At 37.2% G+C, this 20,389-nt stretch overlaps 1 protein-coding gene across 5 annotated transcripts in view; it reads right to left on the minus strand.

The window, feature by feature from the left end:
• KIF16B (kinesin family member 16B) overlaps positions 1 to 20,389 on the minus strand; it is a 142,292-nt gene that overhangs the window by 35,505 nt on the left and 86,398 nt on the right. For 2 of the 5 annotated variants that reach the window (XM_074817250.1, XM_074817247.1), the window contains 5 exons: positions 19,951 to 20,109; positions 19,000 to 19,105; positions 18,412 to 18,462; positions 11,113 to 11,235; positions 3,894 to 3,983 (listed from right to left, as the gene is read on the minus strand). In XM_074817250.1, the coding sequence (XP_074673351.1) occupies positions 3,894 to 3,983; positions 11,113 to 11,235; positions 18,412 to 18,462; positions 19,000 to 19,105; positions 19,951 to 20,109 (529 nt within the window). Of the gene's footprint in view, positions 1 to 3,893; positions 3,984 to 11,112; positions 11,283 to 18,411; positions 18,463 to 18,999; positions 19,106 to 19,950; positions 20,122 to 20,389 lie in introns of those variants that run through there. The other 3 variants (XM_074817248.1, XM_074817246.1, XM_074817251.1) reach the window with 2 other exon arrangements.

Here is a 20,389-nt window from a genome sequence, read left to right on the forward strand (position 1 = left end):
TAGCAGCATAAGAAAGCTGAAGCTGGGCAAATGACAATCATGCAGACCTAAAAAAAACAGGCATTGTTAAATGCTTGGTACTTATCCGCCACTGGCACAATCTCACCCTGCTGCAGCTTCTTCAGTCTTTCAAAATTTGCATGTGACACATTTCAATTAGATATCCAGTTGTCAGCAGCCACTTAATTACATTAGAACAAATGTGCAGGTATATAAAATATACGGCATATTGTAAGACTGGAAGACATTAGATAGTTTCTGCTTCTGAAAGAGATAGTCTTTTTTTTTTTAAAAAAAACCTTCCTAATAAATCAGTTTGCCAATACATTCCTTTGGGAATTCAGTGGCAGCAACACGAAATGCAAGATCAGCAAATTATTAAAATACTGATGTAGTAACTCAGAGCTGAGCACTAATGAGCTGTAAAGTTCACTTCTAAAAGCAGGACACTCATACATTAAACGCGTCCACAGTATTTTTGCTGTTCATTATAAATATTAATATAGAGTTGGAAGGTGAACTATGCAAAATAATATTCAACTCTGATGGATTCTTGTAACATTGCTTTTAAGGATCAGGTTTCTTTGGAATAATATACAGTAATTAAGGACGCAACTTTGCCAAGTTTGGTATTAAAATGCATTTTAGCATCATGGTAAATCCTAAATTTGGTCAATGACAGATCATCAGAAGCAGACAGATGATTTTCAATTTACCAAACAAACTGAACTCATACTCATGTCACAAAACTAATCCAAAATTACCCTATATTTTAAATAAAGGTAAAAATACGGGAAGCCATCAGTCATTCACATATGTAACATTGATAATGATATTCCTTCAAAGAAAACAAACACCAAAACTTTACTACAGCGCAGGATATTATGTTTCATCCATCACAATGTGCTCTTCCCCTCTGATAAACAAGGACACAGTAGTTTGTAGAAATACTGACAGGTAGAAGAAAGGAACTGTGTATTAGCTAGGTTTCTTCTGCCCACAAGCTTGCCATTTCCTTGTGGTGCCCTAAGTCTTAAAGCAGGAGTAGACACAACACAACAGCCCGTACTATGTAAAATAGAGAAGACCACATCAGTACTGCAAGGGCGTCCAAAACAGATACTTAAGTGACAGTACCTATCTAAAAGCAGTAGATGACATGATCAAATGCTTATCTTGCTTCTCCTGAACTTTAGTGTGCTTTGTACTTGGCAAAGATACGCATACTTGAACCTCACTGGTAGTTTATTGAAGATCGTTGTGAAGTGGAGGCTCGATAAAGGCTGGAAGAAGATACTACTATATGGATCCATTGTTTCAGAAAGTAACGTGACTAAACATTTCTTTCAGGTATATTAGAAGCCAAAACACGTTACTATGTTTCCCCAAAGAGTATCATATTTTAGGGAAAGTTATATTGGAAAACTTGTAAGACTTGGTATTTGCCCTGACTTTCAAAAATTGTTGAGAAGGGAACACGTAACTTAATAAAACGTAATGTGTATCCTTCATGGAAATTAGAAATTTATTCATGTGCATATTTAAACCAATAATTCCATTAATGTAAATCTCAGTAAGTTTACTTAAGACACAGACATATGGCAACACGGAAGTGTCAATAAGAAACAAACTGGCACATTCAACCAGAGAATGTACTGACCTGGCAAGCATGACCACAGACAGAGGGAAGAAGTTTAAAAAAAGCAGCAAATGAATATTGCCTACATAAGATACCTATAAAGTGAGTGGTGTAGAGAATGGAAAATATAGATAAAATCCACAGGAAAAGTATTAATCATGAACTATTAATTACAACAAAAACAACTTCAGCTTGGGAGACTCCAAGATGAAGAAAACTGTACCTTTGCTTTAGGCTAGGATTTTTTTCTCAGTTGTATGGTCTTGGACACTGGACTTTATTTTGACCTAGTAATACCACTCCTATGTTCTCATGGGTCATCAAAAACAAACAAAAACCCTACCCCCCCCCCCCCCACTCCATCCTGTAACACCAAAAAAGCCTGAATTTGTACTGTGAATCACAAATGCTTGATTCAAAAGGTGACATTAATATGCTGCAGCACACAGGACATTTTAATAATGGCTTTAAGAACATCAGATCCCTCCTGAATCTAATTACTACATACGAGAAGTTGATGTCCCTCTGACGTAACTGTAAAAGCCAAATTCAATTGTTCCTCCATGTATTATCAGCACCAATAACAGACTCTCAAAAAGACTACGCAAACACACTTTCCTAAATGGGGAAGATCAGTCTGCAGAGGGATTCAGGTAGCCCTTTTCTATTTCAACTGGATGACTGCCTAGCTGTTTTTTCAAGAGTTAGATGCAATTAGGATATTCCTGTTGGCAGACTATAACTCTAACATCTGAGATGAAATGGCAATTCATTCAAATGAAAACTACAATACTGATGTTCATTTACAAGTAATATATTTTTAAAGCATTTGTGGAAAGAGAATGTTTCAATTTTTCACTCAAAACTCAATTTTACCTTTAAAAATTTTCTGACAAACAGAAAAGATGACCTAATTTTCTTTTTCTTTTATTTTTTTTTTTTTTTTTTAGAAACTTTTCTTTGATATTTGGTGTGTGACAGTTTCGATTTCTGGTTTTCATACTGTTTTAGAATGGGAAATCTTAAGTCCCAGAATCTCCACAAAACACAGATCTTCATATTCTGCTCTTTAAAACTCAAGGTCATTCCATGCTCAATTATTTTTAGCTTAAAGAATAGGTCAATGAAGACCAAGAAAGCATTTGCACATTATTGCATCTCTTTCTTGAACATATTAATGTTTTCTAATATATTGCCCATGAATATATGGTCCAGGCTTCTTTACTTGTGCTAACTCAAATCAGGATCACTTCTGTTTCTTGAATGATTTATTTCCTCTAATATCCAAGGGAACAAGTAGAAAGGAAACAAAATGTTAATAATTAAAAGTTAGAAGTGGAAACCAAGAACTGTAATTCTAAAAACGCTCACTCCAATGAACTAAAGCTCTGTCAGGCACAGCTCCTCATATCCTGAATGCCCAGAGTCTCCAAGGTGGTCAGAAAGATCAATTTTCCATTTTGCAGAAACCTGGAAGCCACTATTAGAAAAGGGTATCTGTGGAACAACGCTCTTTTAAATGAGGAGATGTCAGGATGACATGATCTGACTGCAAGTATCTTGCAATGAACAAAACAGCAACCTCCAGGGAACGACGCCAGTCAGCAGTAAAGGGAATTAATGGCTAGAGGCAACACACAGAGTCACAGTTTCACTGCAACATCCATCCTGTATCTAGCAGCCTTGGAGCTTTAAACTGCTGAAGGGCTTGCCAATCTTACTAGACGCATACGGCTGAAAGGAATCAAAATCATAGAATAGTTTGGGTTGGAAGGGATCTTTAAAGGTCATCAATTCACACCCCCCCGCCCCCGCAATGAGCAGGGACATCTTCAACTGGGTCAGGTTGCTCAGAGCCCTGTCCAACCTGACCTTGAACGTTTCCAGGGATGGGGCATCTACCACCTCTCTGGGCAACCTGCGCCAGCATTTCGTTGCCCTTATTGTAAAAAATTCCTTCCTTCCTTCTATCTAGTCTAAATCTACCCTCTTTTAGTTTAAAACCATTACCCCCTGTCCAATTGCAACAGGTCATGCTAAAAAGTCTGTCCCCATCTTTCTTATAAGCCCTGTCCACTGATGTAGTCACTCCATCATCAAAGGCCACTATGTTTGTCTGGAAGGACTTGCCTTTGGTGATGACATGCTGGCTGTCTTGAATCAACCTCCTTTTTGAGTAAACAACTTTCAGAAAACTTGTTTTCAAATCTCTGCCTCCACCTTTTTCTGCAAAAGAAGTTTTACCAAAACTTACCTCGGGGTACTTCAGTTTTAAAGTTTTATGCATTTCTCGAAAACGACTGTACCGCCTGAACACTGTCCATGTCTCATCCAGGACTGTTATCTGTATCAGACAATACAAGAAGAAGAAACAGAAGTAAAACAACACAACGCACAATACTAAAAACCATGCTGTACAGAAGGTTATCAGATTAAAACAGGCAATTCTTAGTTCCCTTAAATCCATACGCTTTTATAGATTTACTTCATTTTTCTTTCATTACAGTGATGGAACTATATTTAATAAGGAGCACTGATTGCAAAGCAAAAAACCTGAGTGCATTTATTCTTTATTCCGGAGTGGTTTGACAAGGCTGCAAACACATTAAAAAAATCCCCAATCCCCAATCATTCCTTGGTGCAGCTATGCAGCTCCCAGCATTAAAATCAGGGGGTGTTCCTTTAATGAATGAATAACAGCCAGCACAAGCGTAGCACAGCCTCCCCATACATTCATAGGTACATATATTCTCATGTACACACACACATATACATAGATATATACAATTAATAAATACACATTTCTCGGACACGCAGGGTTCATTACCACAGAGAATAGGATTCCAATTTGCAGGGTAAAAAATTATATACGTCAACTTTCAGCAGAAGACTCTCCTTTAAAACACTCTTGGCTTGTGTCATCAATATGTTGATGAATTTCCCATTTATACAGGCAGTTTCATTAAAATCAACAGTATTACTCCCATGAATAAGGCACATAGCAACAGGTGCAAAGGGGGAGGGCAAGCCAACCTTACCATCAGTTATTCAGGAAATCCTCTGAGAAAATGGAGAAACCAACAAAAATTTCAGGGAAAGAAAATTTTTCACTGTCTGAAATCAGATGAAATGAAAGAAATTTCTAAGTGGGTCATAAAAGTGATGTGTCTGGAGCCTTTGACTTTACAACTGTTTCTGTAGCTCTGGTGATCCAAGACTACCAAGAAGCAATGCTGCAGGGAGAGGTGGGCATTTTTCTACATTGACTACTCGAACTGGAGAAAGCCAACTGGCATTGCCTAAACCTAAAAAGACTATTCCTTTTTTCATCTAATATGCCTAATATGTGGTATTACCTCTGCCTAGCTATGATTTCATGCAGGAAGATCAAGAATAAGCATTTTCATTTCACAAAGACACGGGCTTTTTAATCTTAAAAGAGACTACTAAAATTCACAAGTAGTTCCCTCACTACTGTGCATATCAGAAAGTTACGGAGGTAAATAAAGTTACAATTGGGCAGGATAACCGAGTAGGAGAAAAAGAAACCAGAGCAATAAAGCCACAGGAAACCAGCATCCAAGCACTGCTGCTGCTACCTCACACTCATGACACACTCATCTCTGGTCCACCCTTCCCCATCCCCGCTGCCGTTGTTGCTGTATACAGAACAGGGAAACTGGAGGAAGTGTTCTGGAAACCTAAAATTGTTGTGTGTCTTATGACATCAGGAACCAGGTTTTGGTTTGTTTTGTTGGGTTTTTTTCTATTTTTACCTTTATTTTTAACCAAAAGATGTAAGTAAACAAAACTGGCCTTCTCAAAACTTTTCACAAGCACTACAACATAGGTTCTTCTAGCACACCTCTACAACGCAAATTCATTACTTCTGATAAAATTCATCTTTTATGTCACTAGTAAGCTTGACTGCTACTAGGACACCTGTATGATAGACTATATTCCCTCAATATGTTTTTAACCGTGTCGCAAACTTCACAAATCAGGTGAATGGATTTGACATGCATAGGCAGGTTTACCTAAAAAAAGTAACTATTCAGAAATATGCATGTTGCACTGATCTTGATTAATTACTTTAAAGGGCTTTGCGATTTCAATGTTCAAGTAAGCATTAGAGTGCAATGAATAATCATAAAATAAAGATGTTACTCATTCCTGCTTTCTTTTTGCTTTAATTCTGTATTTTAATACTTCTCAGTTGTGAAATTTTGCTGTGATAATTTCATTTGCACACAATCTTTAGTCAAAAGTAACTTCTTTTTCCCCTAGGGGCTTCACAGAAGCATGCCTTTAGGGGAGCAACCTCACACAAAGCATTCAGGACTCTTCCAGCTACACAGCCTGGGGAAGAGCATGTATGTCAGCTTGCCAATCAAGCTGTTAGACTGACAGGTGTCTAGGTGATAAGGTGGTACCAAACTTATCCAAATCAAATTGCCTGCAGCCAATTATTTATTGGCCGCCTTCTACAAAGTTTAATCAACAACTTGTTAGAGACGGACAGGAAGGAAAACAGCAAAGCCATATATCTGTGCTGCCTAAAAACTGAAAGACTTTCTCTAGTGTTCCCTGGTGGCTTGGCTTGACCTGACTCGATCCCTGTCAGCCTCTTCATTTACTTTCCTAATTCTTGTAACGAGACTAGCAGGTAATGCATTGCAAATTTTATTGTTGTTACTGCTGATATTATTGGAAAATTAATTTCAAAGCTAAACAAAATCTTAACCAGTCCCCAAAGCTCAACAATAATGTTATTAGGATCAATATGAGAATTACAGCATACCTGGCACAGCAATAGCATTTACAGAACAGGGCCTTTTACTTCTACAGTTGATCCAACCAGTTTGGACTGGGATTCTTCCCCCCCCCCACTTAGAAAAGCTGTATGACAGACTATATAGGCTCTGTACGTATGGGACTGAGACATGTGCAGATCTGCCAAACAGTAGCAAGTTAAGCAAATTTGAAAAGCCCTTTACTTTTTGCTGGTAATTTACTAATATAGTAGTTAAAATATTTTCTTAATACAAAAAATACATGGTTGAGTAAATCTGTAAGACAGATTTTCAAAATATTCTTATCTGGGCACTTATGTGATTCTAGACTTGCCTCACAATTGTGACTTTTATTCAAGCACACTATTTCCTATATAAAACTTATAAATTTGAAAGGAGATACTACAGTCCTGTCTCCTTAACTTTTGTTCTGCATGAAGACTGACAGAAAATAACCTAAGAGACATTTTCAACTTACTGCACTGTAAAGCACATCACAGAATGTGTTTCCCTTCTGCCCCACAGAAATAGAAGTAAAATCATGGTGGGAGGGAAGGGAGAAATATTCCACCTAATTCTGAAGCGATCAGAACAGAACATGTCCACCTTACTTATCTAGGCTGGTTAAACTGTCAACACTAATTGTGAATATTCATATTTCTCCAAATGGACCTTGTTGAAACTGTTTCTCACACTGTCTACGAATACAGCATTCAAAAAGCTAAAAAACTTGCAGGATATTAAGGGATTTATGCAGATTTGTTTCTTGGAACCTTTTTTTATTAGTTATTGAGGGTATTAAACCAATAGAGTTGAGAGAAGATGGGCTTTTTCTTTTTTCTAATTTAGGTAGATATGGGGCATGCATCATTTTCTTGAAGAACTATGTATCAATGAGCACTGTTTCTGCTTTACTCCAATTCTGCAATAATTTGCTGAGCTCAGAAATAAACTTTGACGAGAAACATGGACATTTTGAGCAGGCTCACCACAGCATTTGGCTGAACAGAACTGTGACCAGACCTGGAGAAAAGCACTGCTTTGGGGTGCATCTGCCTAGATTTTCTCCTCTAGAGAACTCACTAAAGATGACTGAAAGGCTTTGAAACACAAGAAAAAGCCAGTTTTGAAAGAATATCAAACAGGATAAATAAAATGAGAGAATGAGGGAAAGCTGAATAAAAATGAGAAGACTTATCTACAACTTTCCCTCTTGTCAGAGGATCCCTGCAGGGCTGTGCTTGATTCCAGGCTCTGCTTCCATCACCTGTTCTTGGGAAACCCTGTGTGCCTTCACGTGAGCTGGACTTCTCCCTTCCCTGCTGCCTCACTGCTCCTGCTGTTGTCCTGTCTGCAACCACAGGCACTGTCTGTAACAGATGCCAACGGTCTTATCGATGCAAAAGCTCTTCCCACACACTGTTCCTAGCACAGCCTTGCCTGAATATTCTGCGTATCACAACAACATGAAAGGAAGAGGAGAGTACAAGAATAGTTTTCTGGTACTCTAATTCAGCTCTAAAATATGTTTAGATCTGATTAAGTTACTAGTTTCATCATGTCTTTAAAGACAACATATAAAACTGTCACTCAAACAGAAGTTTTTTTGGAAATGTATCTATTCATACTGAATATTTCATAGCAGACCAGCACAAACAGCTCCATGACATCTCTTGCTGCAAAAGGACCAGGTGCTATTTTAACTCTATTAAAGTATGGTTTTGGTTCTATTTTGAACTCTCTCCAATAGGTTCTCATGGGAGTCACTCAACATCTTAAAAGTAGGATCTGTATCCAGTGGAAGAACCTGAACAGACAGACCACCTTGCTGACCCATTCCCAAATGTTATATATGTCTAGATGGACAAGATACTGAACCTGCACTAAAAGAAAATATTTTTGGATGGTATGTTAGGGTTGAAAGACTTATGAACTGACTGTGATGCTGCCAAGAAAAGTGGAACTCACTCTCTTTTGGCATATAAAGGAAATAATCTTTACTACTGCATGTCACAAAGAAATTTATATATTTGTTATATACAGAAACTAGTTATATTTGTTCCTCTATACAGCAATATGCCAGGATTTAACTACAAATACAATGACTAGAAACATCTGTTGAACAAAATACTTCTGAAATACCTAGGATTCAAAGGTTTACAATTCAACTCAATCATGCCTTGTTTCTTTGTCAGATTTCAAAGTGTTGTTACATGCAAACAGGTCAGCTACGCATTTTCCCAAGAGCAAGAGGACCCTTGGTGAAGAAAGCTTATTTGGGAACTGGCAAAGGACATGAGATTAAAAATGCCCCAGCCCTTCCCCAAGACCAACACATATTCTGGTATAAGATCACCTGAAAATAAACTTGAACAAAGTAAAATAAGGCTGAAGTAAGGAATTATTTCAACAACTGACATTGTATCCTGACTCATCAAGAAGGGATGAAATAAACAGGTACACATTCTCTCCTCCCTGCTCTGTCTTCCTACTTTCCTGATTTTTAAGGGGAAAAAAAAAAATAAAAATATCACTCTACCATGCATTGTGATTTCCTACAGAATAAAAGTAACAGCAGCTGAAGATTAATACGGATCAAATTAGAGTGGGGAGCACTGCAGGGAAAGGTTTAAAATAGAAAAGTTTGTGGAAGGTCTGTGGATTGTAGCTTGGAGTCAAATCCTGACCACAGCAAAAGCAGCCCACTGTGACATACAGAGACCTGGAGGCAAAGCAAAAAGCATAAACAGTTGATTGATTTGTGTAAGGGAATGACTGCAACAAACATCCCAAAGACAGCCAAACTAAGGTCCATAGGAAATTCAATATTTAGTGCTCTAAGGAAGTTGACAGCAATGGAATACAATTATGAAAGTGATAGCCCATTTCCTATGCCATATGTCATCCATTTCTTTGATTTGAACTTCATCAAAGCAGTTATTTAAGCAGCAGTTTCTTTTAGAGGCAGCCTAGAAATGGCACAGGAGAGATACAAGAGATGGTACTGGCAAGTACAACAGAAGAGAATAGCCAGTCCATACACACCACTCTTAGGCAGAGTGTCTGCTCCTTCCATGCCATTACTGAGGTTGGGTTGCAAGCCTTGTTTCTCACAGAAACAAAATAGAAGCAACAGAATTGCTGGAGCCTAGTTTCATATGCATTTGTATCTCTCTCTGGTACAACCTCCTGTTCTTTCCTGGTTACAAATCCCACCCCTTTCCAACATTTTTCTTCTATTACATTTCTTCCAGGTAAGTCCAAGTCTTCCTGCACAGACTTTTTAACTGTCCCTTCATCCTAAAATCTTAGAGCTGCTTATGGGGGTTTTAGGGATGGAGAATATTTGGAGAAGAAATCCACCAACTTAATAAAAAGATAAAATACCTTTTTACTGTATTTACCTTCATTAACCATTGTTTAGTAAATCCTGGGTGCTGAAAATAGTTGGTGGCTGGAACAGTCCTTGGGGAAGTTTTGTATGTGCTTACCCTCCTCCCAGTATCTCCATGGCTCTGGGCTTTTGTTGGCCCCGAGAAATTCAAAGTTCAAAGGGCAAAAGGAAGTATTCCACCCACAAATTGTGCAATACGTTTTGAGATGAAAATTTAATTAGCTCAAACAGAGCTAAGATTACCCATCTTAATAAAAGCCTTTGAAAAAGAGAATGTAAGCATAGTTCAAAATGGTCCTGCATACTGTGAGGGCAGGTCACTCCTCCAACCTACACCAGCTAACGAAGCATCTGGCAGTACGTTCAGTGAAGAAGGCTGCCAATTCTCTCTCTGATGCCATGTACATCAGTTATGCTACATGTCCACGTGCACTGAGAGCACATTTCCAATTAGACTTCACATCGTGCTTTGAAAAAACACTGGCTTAGTACCAGAGGAAACATAATGAATATGTATTTTTTTCCAACATTTCTGCACAGAAGATCAACTGATGAAGCCACTAGAATGGAGAGGAAGCAGATAGTTTGGAGAAGTGAGACCTTGGAAACACATGGTGGGAAGAATCAGAACAAAGAGAGCCCAAAATGAATCACGACTTTGTTGTGGGTATGTGCAAAATACTTTAATTATGCTTTCATTATTACAGGCAAATATTTCAAGTCTAATAATTTTCTATACCTGACACTCGCATCTCAATAAAGGGCTTTCCTATAACCAATATGCATTTAATCCTCATCTCTGCAACACTTTCAACTAAATTATTTGACATTGGATCTGGAATTGCTCACCCCAAGAGTCTGACCACCAACCTCCTCTGTACAATTGATCCACTTGGAAAATACCTGTCTTTACAGTGTCCTGTATTCTGCATGCCTTCTCACAACCTCTCGTATTCAACAGTAGTGAAGCCACTTACAACAATGGAAGGAGAACCAAAAATTGCACTTAGTGGAACAAAAACTACATTTCCTTGGGGTTAGTAAGGCGATTTCTGGAATCTGCAGATTCTCAGCTGCACTTCCAGCTGCCGTTTCCATCTTCACTAACTGTGACACTGTCACTGTGAACACCAACGGCTGGACAGAGCAAACTAGGAACTATTTGGTTTTAAACAAAAGACTTTTTTCTATTACTGTTGTTACTATGATGCTGCTGTTGTACAAATGCAAGCAACATGTGTACAGAGACCCCAAACATTAAGGACAAGCAACTCAAAAGCACTTACCTTTATTTCAAACTCATAGTGTTCATCCTTTCCCTGCCCACACAGGACATAGCGTGGAATACTAATTTTAACTGGGTCCTTTAGGTCGTCTGGATTTGCTCCCAGTGAACGACAGACCATCCGCTTTCATGTGCATACCAAATAGGGAGAACAAAGGAAAACCAAAATCACTACATAAGGAAAAAAAGAAAAGAACTTCACTAAAAATGAGAAAATGTTCTTGGCCAGAAGAGCAGGGAAAGAGAGCATGGAAAAGGCAGAAATTATTTCTAAAGTAAAGGAATTATTTCAAAACAAAGTGGATCTCATTTTATAAGCGAGTTCTAACATTTTGTTACACATGAAAAGTTAAGGTGAAGCATCTTCAAAAATACTTTTTCTTTGAAAAGGCATTTTCAGCTGAGATACCAAAAACAAGGGAAGGGAAGACTTTGTATTAACCCTCTTTAAAAAAAATAAATATATGAATCAGGCCTTCACAGTTATATTTTTTTTAATGTCTTTATATAACAAACCTCTTCACAACACCATGCAAAGCTGCAGGGGATCTAGGCAATTCAGAAAGCTCTTAGACTTTAAAAATCCAAACTAATTTTATAATTAAAAAGGTATAGACAACATAGCAATCCACTGTCAGAAGAGTTTCCTACTGTTTTCTTTAAACCACATCTAATGAACAGAAAACGCAACTATGATAAATTTGCATGGTCTGGACAAAATAATCTAAAAAGGTATTTGTAATGTGGGCACATTCCTCTGACTAACAGCCAGATGGAATCTGTAACTCTGAAGTTATGTCAAAAATAAAATATTTTTGCAACCGAAAAAATTAATGCTTTGCAGTGACTATGTCCAAAAGTAGCATAAGCATTTACAGTGAATAAGTAAAGAAACTGTCTTTTAAGAAGTCCTCCACTTTCTCAGTTGAATATATTTGGTCTGAAAACTTCAGTGAACTTGTACTTAAAAAATAACAGCACCATGCCAAAATGTAAGTTAACAATAACAAAAGAAGATTGAAAAACTACCACTGTGAAGTTATGACCATATTACATGTTTTAGTGATGCTATCCATCACTTGATCTGTAACCATATTCTCAACAGGCATTTTCAATCCTTTAGCAACTACCACGAGACATGTTGCTTGGCCAAAAGTACTCCTTCTTGACCAACGTATCTCCAAACATGAATATGGCTGCACTTCTCACTGACACTTGGGTTCTTTGTAGCAGCTCCTGCTGACTTCCAGTACATGTGACACTGTGTAGGAGCCGGAGAAAAGTTTGAAACTCATTCATACTGTCTCTCTGATTGCTGCCTGTTAGAGAGAGCTTTTTAGCATCCTCACCTGGCTCTTGAGAAGGGGAGACTGTTACTTCATTACCAGTCAATTATAAATGCCAATGTCATTTCCCTTAACATTAGCATTAAGAGCAGTGAAAAATAAAACACAAAGAAAGTGAATTTTTATCTAGAAGGTGTTTTCCACAAGCTTTCTAGGTTTTGTGAAAATATAAAAAAAATTGTGTTTGAATGGAAAAGTATTTTAGTGACCTTTGTTTACACAACAAATACTTTCTCCTCTCCATTTTGCCCTTCTTTCACTTCTCCCCACGTTACTGGCTTTTCAACTAAAACTCATTTCTGGAGCACAGAAATGTAAGCAATTCTTTCCTCGGGGGAAAGAGGAGTTCATTGCCTTGACAGCAATATCATCTGTTTTAAAACAACAATAAAACCATAAAGTCACTCTTTAAGCCACCTCTGTCAACATGTAATTTATTGGCAGTCATTTTCAGAGAACTATTACAAACAGCTAATAGTCAGAGAGGAAAATCATCTCAAACACAAAGTGTTGTGAAAAACACATCCTAATACATTAAATAATGCTTTGATATTCATAACCATCGGTCATTACGTTATGTTTAATTTACAGTAGAATATGAGATAATGCCATGAAGTAATTTTTTCATAAAAGTGCAGAATATTCACCAAGTTAATTTTGAAAATAAACACAAAAGACAAAAACCATGTTATCGGGAACACAACATGCACAAACATCTAACTTTGGGGTATAATTTGAAAAGGAATTAGTTGCAGAAATTGCAGCCTCGATTAAGATACTCCTCCCAGATAGTGCCACTCAATGTTCACTTTTGGCAAAGCTCACAAAAAATGCCTTGGTGATGTCAATGAGGGAGCCACTCTTCAACCAGGCTGACACGAGGTTACGCTCCAACTCATCACTACGCTGTCTACTCCATGTTATGCAAGGCATTTGTGTATACTTTTTTGTTCAAAACAAAAACCGTACCTCAAAATAACGTAACACATTTTGCTCATCTTTGGACTTCCTTAAGGTATTAGGAAGTTTTGTTATGATTAAAAACCATGTAATTCTCTATCCAAACTAGTGTTCATCCTTCCAGACATAACTTCCTCATCCAATGCAAGTTATTTCTTTTTAAATCCCACGTGAGTTACATTATCATGTCTTAACATATGGTAAGAACAAATGGGAAATGTTCTTATACTAGTAGACTTAAGTCTAACTCTGTCTAGTAGAAGATTGCACCTCTACTGGCAATATGCTTACTGAATTTAGAATTTCAGATTAGATACCACTGTTTTTTCTGCCAAAGACCATCTTCCTCAAACAAGGCAGATGGCACATTCAAGCAACAGGATTCAAAAGGTATTCAGACCCCTTTACAAGGGAAGAAACAAAAGATGGGAGGCAACAGCTTATTTCTTATTTGAACATCTGACAGGCATAACAGGTAAAGAATAACCTTGTACTAAGCTAAATGCAAGCATCGACTAATGGAAATCTTTATAATGTTCAGCAGTTCCATTATTTCTTGGAACGTAATATTAAAGAGTCTGTAAGAGATGCAATCTCACAGCATCAACAACCCTGTTAGTAAGCAAGCAGAAAAAGAAGAAAGTCAGGCCAGGCACATTACGCTGAAAGAATTGTAGAGTTAAACTCACTCCATCCGTCAGGCAGTATCTCCAGTTACTAACTATCCATTTAACAGCATGACAAACATGTACACAGATAATAAACCCCAAAATGTCTGTCTTACCACAGGTATAGTAGCATGACCAAAGGTCAAAATGCTATTTAAAGCACAACCAACGTCTGTTTACACCCTTTAATCGGGTTCGTTTTCATATCACATTTTCCTTAAACGCTTGCATCAAAGGAATATAAACACTTATTCTGCTGTGGAGGAGTACAAGTTAACTATTTGGACAAAATAAATAGGAATGACTTCAAGCCATACATTGCTTCCCTGCAAGAAAAGGAGGGGAGGGGGAAATCTAAAAAGAGTTATTGGATGTTCTCTGCATTTTTCTTGCTCTGTTTCTCTGCTTCCACGTAGCCTACACTCTCTTAGCCCTAGGCAAAGGGGGCAAACCCAGGAGAAGAGAAATATGGCAAATCCATCAATTCCTGGTAACTCAGCCAACACACTTATTCTAAGCCAAACATAACTCCTTTTGCACTTGTGACAAACTTTAATGCAAGAGTGCAATAATCCTTAAATGCAAAACTCAAACCACAGAGAATTGTCAATGTTATTCTTCCCAAAATTGTCAGTATAAAAGCTATAAATATCCTTAGTATTAAGAGCATACAGTGAATTTAAGATTTAAAAAGTATTGCAGATGTTTTGAAATATTGAGATCAAGGGGATGAAATAAGTGAGAAGCATGAAAACAGATACTCAGAAAGATTAAGGAAAAGGTAATCAAGGAGGGATGGAGAAGACATTAATGAAGACAGATAGTAGATGAAGGGAGCCAGAAAACACAGCCAACATGGAAATCAGAAGACACAGCTGTAATTGTAGTTTTGATCCACCTACTACATGAGATAGAAACATTTTGTTTCCTCACTTTCCCAAGAAAATGTACGTACAGCATATCAGAGATCCACAAAAAGCAAGTACTCAAGTAATAATGATTTTTTGCTAAGAAGTACGTACACACCCTACAGAATTCCCTTACAGGCTCAAAGGACTCTCTAGCCTATTGATTTAAAAAAAAAAAAAAAAAAAAAAAAAAAAGGGATTTTATCAATATTCATTAGCCTCTTATTTTGAATGTATCCAAACGTATTTGGATTTCAGCACCTAGTCAGATGCATAATTAGCCAAATGGCTTCTTCACTTGAACTGAATGTTAATTTCCAGTTTTGCAAAGGGATATGCAAACTGCTTTGAGGAATTGATGGGATGACTGTCAGTTGGGTATTTATTTCTTTTTCACAGTATTTAGAAAAACCAATTCCTGAATCAGATCCAACCTTGCTCCTTGTAGAAAACACAAGCTCAATTTTTGTGGAATTCTCTTTGTCTGGCAAAACTACACATCGGATATCATTCAAACTGTATAACTGAAGGCTGTCAAATTGTGATCGCTGGCATGAAGCACCCAGAAAGTTAGGTGCAGGATAGAAGACATTATTTTCCCTTAAGAGACCGATATGAGTAGATGTAAGAACAAGAGCTCTATACACAGTCTGCTTAGCACAGTCTACTTTCACTGAGGTATACAGCAGTATACGAATGTCACCTAATGAAGGTTTAATACTTCCCATATTTTCATGGAGTAAGTAAACCAGATCAGCTAATTCAGTTCTAAATTTACAGAACAATCGTACTCCATTTGAAAAAACTAAGTCATTTACTTCTGATGTCCAGTCAAGCGAAATCTGCATCAAATCATCTTTCAAGAGCTGGTGATTTAAATAAGCATCATCCGTTGTAGAAATCAAAACACTCATTATGTCATAGCAAATTCTTTGAGTGAAGTGTTTGTTATAGGTAAATATTGTGAGTAAACAATCTTCAGCAGAACACAGAAGACTAATACTCTGTCCAGCAAAGCCAACTTGAATCTCCTTTATAGTGACGATGGGAACCTCATGAAACATTGCCAAGGAACTCTGGCAGACGTCTTGTTTGACTGACGAAACAACAACATACAGAACGGAGCTGAACAAAAGCAAGCAAGCAGGTTCTGGATCAGGTTTTTTGCAATTGCCAACAGCAAGCCAATATATGCCTTTCAACTCCTCCATTCTAATACAGATCTGAGGTAAGGCACAAGTCAAAAATTCCAGAACTTTTTCCAGAGAACAGATCTGAAGCTTCAAAAAGACATCAGGAAAATGCACAAATTTCTGTCTTAACATAAGACAGCCGTTTTCCAGCTCTTCATTTTTACAACAGCACACAAAGCCTTCAGAGGACTCTCTCATACAGGCATCGGAGATTTCTGTGCTTACACACATCGTGATAGCCTCTTGCACAGGGGATTCGGGTTGAATGACATTTTCAGTATGAGCTTTGGCATCATCAGTAGAATGGGATGCATCTTGAGTCATATCCGACTTGAAGAATACATTTACTTGCAAGTTTCTTACAAATGGCAGATTTTTTATTAATGATATCGCTTGTGCACATCTCTCACTTCTATCACACAAACTTCCCAACTCCTTAATTTGTTTAGGAACCCCCATACTGTTGAGCAGCTGACTACCGGTGTCTTTGTAAAGGCAGGAAAGCTTACTGAAAAGATATCCCAAACCATAGGTGTACTCCGGGCTTACATCAAAACGAGAAGGTAGTGACTTGAAAGAAATCAAATCAGAGGTTTTTTGTGTTAGAAGCTGAGAATTACCAGACTGGTTTTCAATTGTTGGGTCCACTGTCTTAAATTGGCTGTTTTCTTTACAAGTTATTATTTCAGAATTCACATTAGACTGAGAAAAAAGAAGGCACGATATGCTGTTAAAGCCAGCCTGCTCATTAGCACCCATTAAGATTCCTACAGAAGACAGCTGTTTCAAGTGGGAACAATCAGATTCAGTTCTTGAGCTGTCACAATCCAGAGAAGTAATTATTTTATCGTCAAAATGATTGAAATTTTCAACCTTGCAGAGCGAATAAGCCACATTATTTAAGTCATGACTTCGTAAAGAAGTAGATAAAACATTCTGATAAGAAACGTTCTTACTCTTTAAAGTATTAATATTTTTAGAGTGAATTAAACTACTTCCAATGTCACAATGACAAGCAAAGCTCTCCTGTTCTGAATTACTCCTTTCATTCTCAAATGCCTTCTCTGATGTAAAAGGGGAGGAGATTCTTCCAGAACTGGAAAATAAATCCCACATCTCTGTATATTCCTTCTGTCTTTTATGGTCTCTTACTCCTGCGTTTTCTCCACACAACTCAGAAGCACAATTGCCATCTTTAGACATAAATGGAAAGCCATAATGTGGCTGCCACTGTTGACTCTTCTGTTAAAAATTTCAAAAGAAGAAAATAGAAATGTCTTTATAAAACCTCCTGATTTGAACTTTTCTTAAATTGAGGATTGATTTTGATTAGATTTGTACAATCATTCAAAATTGGTACCAACATTGTACAATCTCTGGAAATCAGAGAGAGAAAATCCAACAGAAGTGATTGAGGTCTGATTCAGGAATGGTTGATCTTCCCAGCCCACCACTGCTGTTTCTTTGTACAGTATCCATTTCACTTGGTTTATATTTGCTTTACTCAAAAACCACAGGAAGTCAATGGGCAATGCAAGAATTTATAAGCCCTCTAGTATTTTTCCACACATGCACAAAGAAGTAATCCTATACTATCCAAGATAGTGTGATGAGTCCACAGTTTAAAAATAACAGTGTAAAAGTCCAAAAAAGTCCAAATTAAGGGTGTTGCAGCCCTCCTACTATTAAGGTTTAAATCCAGGATTTACTCACCAAGACAAGTAATTAACCATGTTTCAAGCAGAAGTTAGACAACCAAATACGTTAGGAAGGGTCTAAGCCTCAGTTTAAAAATACGCATGTGAATCCTTCATGGCATAGGCAAATTTGCCTGATGCTACTTGCTAATATTATAGACACTGTTCGAGTAGTTCATTGTGAGTCAAAAATGTGAAGTGGTATTCTGAATTCAGACAATATCTCCTCATTAAATGCTTTATCCTCTAAAAATCAGGAAAGGGATACTGTTCCAAATTAAAATTCATGACAAAACACGGAAGCAAGATCCACAATAACACCACACCTTTCAAATAAGGAAAAAGCTGTGCCCAATCTGAAAAAAAATCACTTTCATTCCAGCTGGCAAAGTGCATTACTGTCTCTATTAGTCATTAATCTTGCTGTGAATTCAAGATTCTAATTATGCAGCTAAACATTAAGAAATTTAATTACAGGGCATGCCATAATTTAAGACAACCATTTCATTCTGACAAATTATGACCTACCTCATACTTCAGCTTGCGTTGAACAGTGCCATTATTAAGCCTCTCATTATCCTAAGAACAAAAAAGGTACAGGTGATTATTAAAAAGAGTGCCTTTCGTGTTTAAGTTCATTTAAAAGTATTCAGAGGAAGAGACGTTCTTTTTAATAGCCAAAAATAATTATTTTCTTATTGATATTTATTAAACCACTGGCTTAGGAGTCAATCAACTCAGTCTCTGGATTAATTAGATCACCAGTTTTTAAATGAGCATTTGTTTGCAAGTATAAATAATTACCATTCCTCTGGAGGGAATTTTATCAGTGTATTTTACAGACTTAAAATGAAGATTTTTATTTTATCTGCAACTTTCCTATTGCCATGTAAATCTCTTGCCTGCAAAAAAATGGAATGCAACATAAAACAGCCACTGGAAAAAAAAAAAGACAGTCAAAATCTAAAACTGATATTCCTGATTTACTGTTTGCTGTTCTGGTAAATTAAAATTAAGTAAACATAGGAAAACAGTAAAATTATTGAACAACAAAACGAAATCAGTGGTTACACATGGTGCACTGAAGGTCAGGATTTCCTACCCATATCCACTCACCTTTAAACTTTCTGTAGACCAGGACAGGCTAACATTGTTATCCTCAGCTTTATGATGAATATTCTGGAGCCTTCTCTGCACTTCTTGTTCAATAAAGGCATTTATCCTTCAAGGTATAGAAGAGTGGGGGGAAAGAGAAGTATAAAGTATATTCTTAAGATAAAAATCAAGATGGGCTAAAGGGCTCTTTGAAACGCTTATGAACCCTACTGCACAACTCTTAACTAGCAGGCTTAATGTTAGACCAGTCTTACCACTCCTTAAGGAACATGGACTTCTGAGTAAGCGTTCATTTAACAGGCAAAGGTTAACAATTTGTTATCACAATTAGACAGCTTAATGGACCGCACGTTAAGCCACCACTACGCGTACAGCTCTACGTACAAGTGGCAGTGAGGGCAAGAGCAATGAAGAAGAAATAGAAGGCTGGGGCTGCATCGTTAGTTACTTAATGGTTTGCTTTTATCACTTTTGTGGTATTGGCAACTTGGGCTAACAAAGGTTTGGTCTTCAAACAGAAGGAGTGTTACAAGAGTTGAAACTAACAACTGCATGTAAAAAGAACAGAGATTAAACAGGTTTTAAGTGATACCAGGCAGCTGCCCTATTAAAAAAGGCCTAAGACAATTCCATTTATTGTGTTGCTTTAAGTGTATATAAAGCAATACCAGATAGACAAGTAACTTTAAACACAAAAACAATTTAAATACACTTTAGCCTACAGTTTCCCAAACCTCTATTCTAAAACAAACTGCACAGGAGCAACTGATTCAGCTGTTGGTTATTTCAAGTAAATACAGCAAATTAATTTTATTTCCAGACTAGTCTTTAAGTACAATTACAGTATTTAATTAAAATCCAACCCTTGCAGAACGATCTTTCAAAATATTTCTTTTCTAAAGCTATTGTTTGCATTCCTACCAAAACATTGCAGAAATGCAGGTTACCTACCTATCATCAACTAGTGGAGCAGCCGGTGGCTGTGGCTTTGTTGGGCTGGTAGGGGAAGCGGTATGGGAGAGTCTCTCTTCTAATGCTCCATGATTTCCTTTCTGACCACCATCACCCTCATATATTTTTTGCTTCAGCTGCTGAATTTCCTGGTCCAGGCTATAAAGACATCTTAAAATGTAATTTGCTTTGTTTTAGAGTTGATTCCCACAATGCTTATGGGAAATACTGTACTTACACTGGGATACACATATGTAAGATTGTAGGTATTAATATTAATGAAGATACAAAAATATCATAATTGTTCTTTAAGCATATTTAAATAGGAAAATAGAGACAGCTCAAAAGCACATTACAACAGCAGTATTAAGTTAAATAAAACAACTTCAATAACTTCCAATGCAGAAGGTATCTAGCTCAGCACATTAAATATTAAATT

Source organism: Strix aluco, chromosome 3, assembly GCF_031877795.1.
Source record: "Strix aluco isolate bStrAlu1 chromosome 3, bStrAlu1.hap1, whole genome shotgun sequence".
In the NCBI taxonomy this organism is placed as follows: Eukaryota; Metazoa; Chordata; class Aves; order Strigiformes; family Strigidae; genus Strix; species Strix aluco.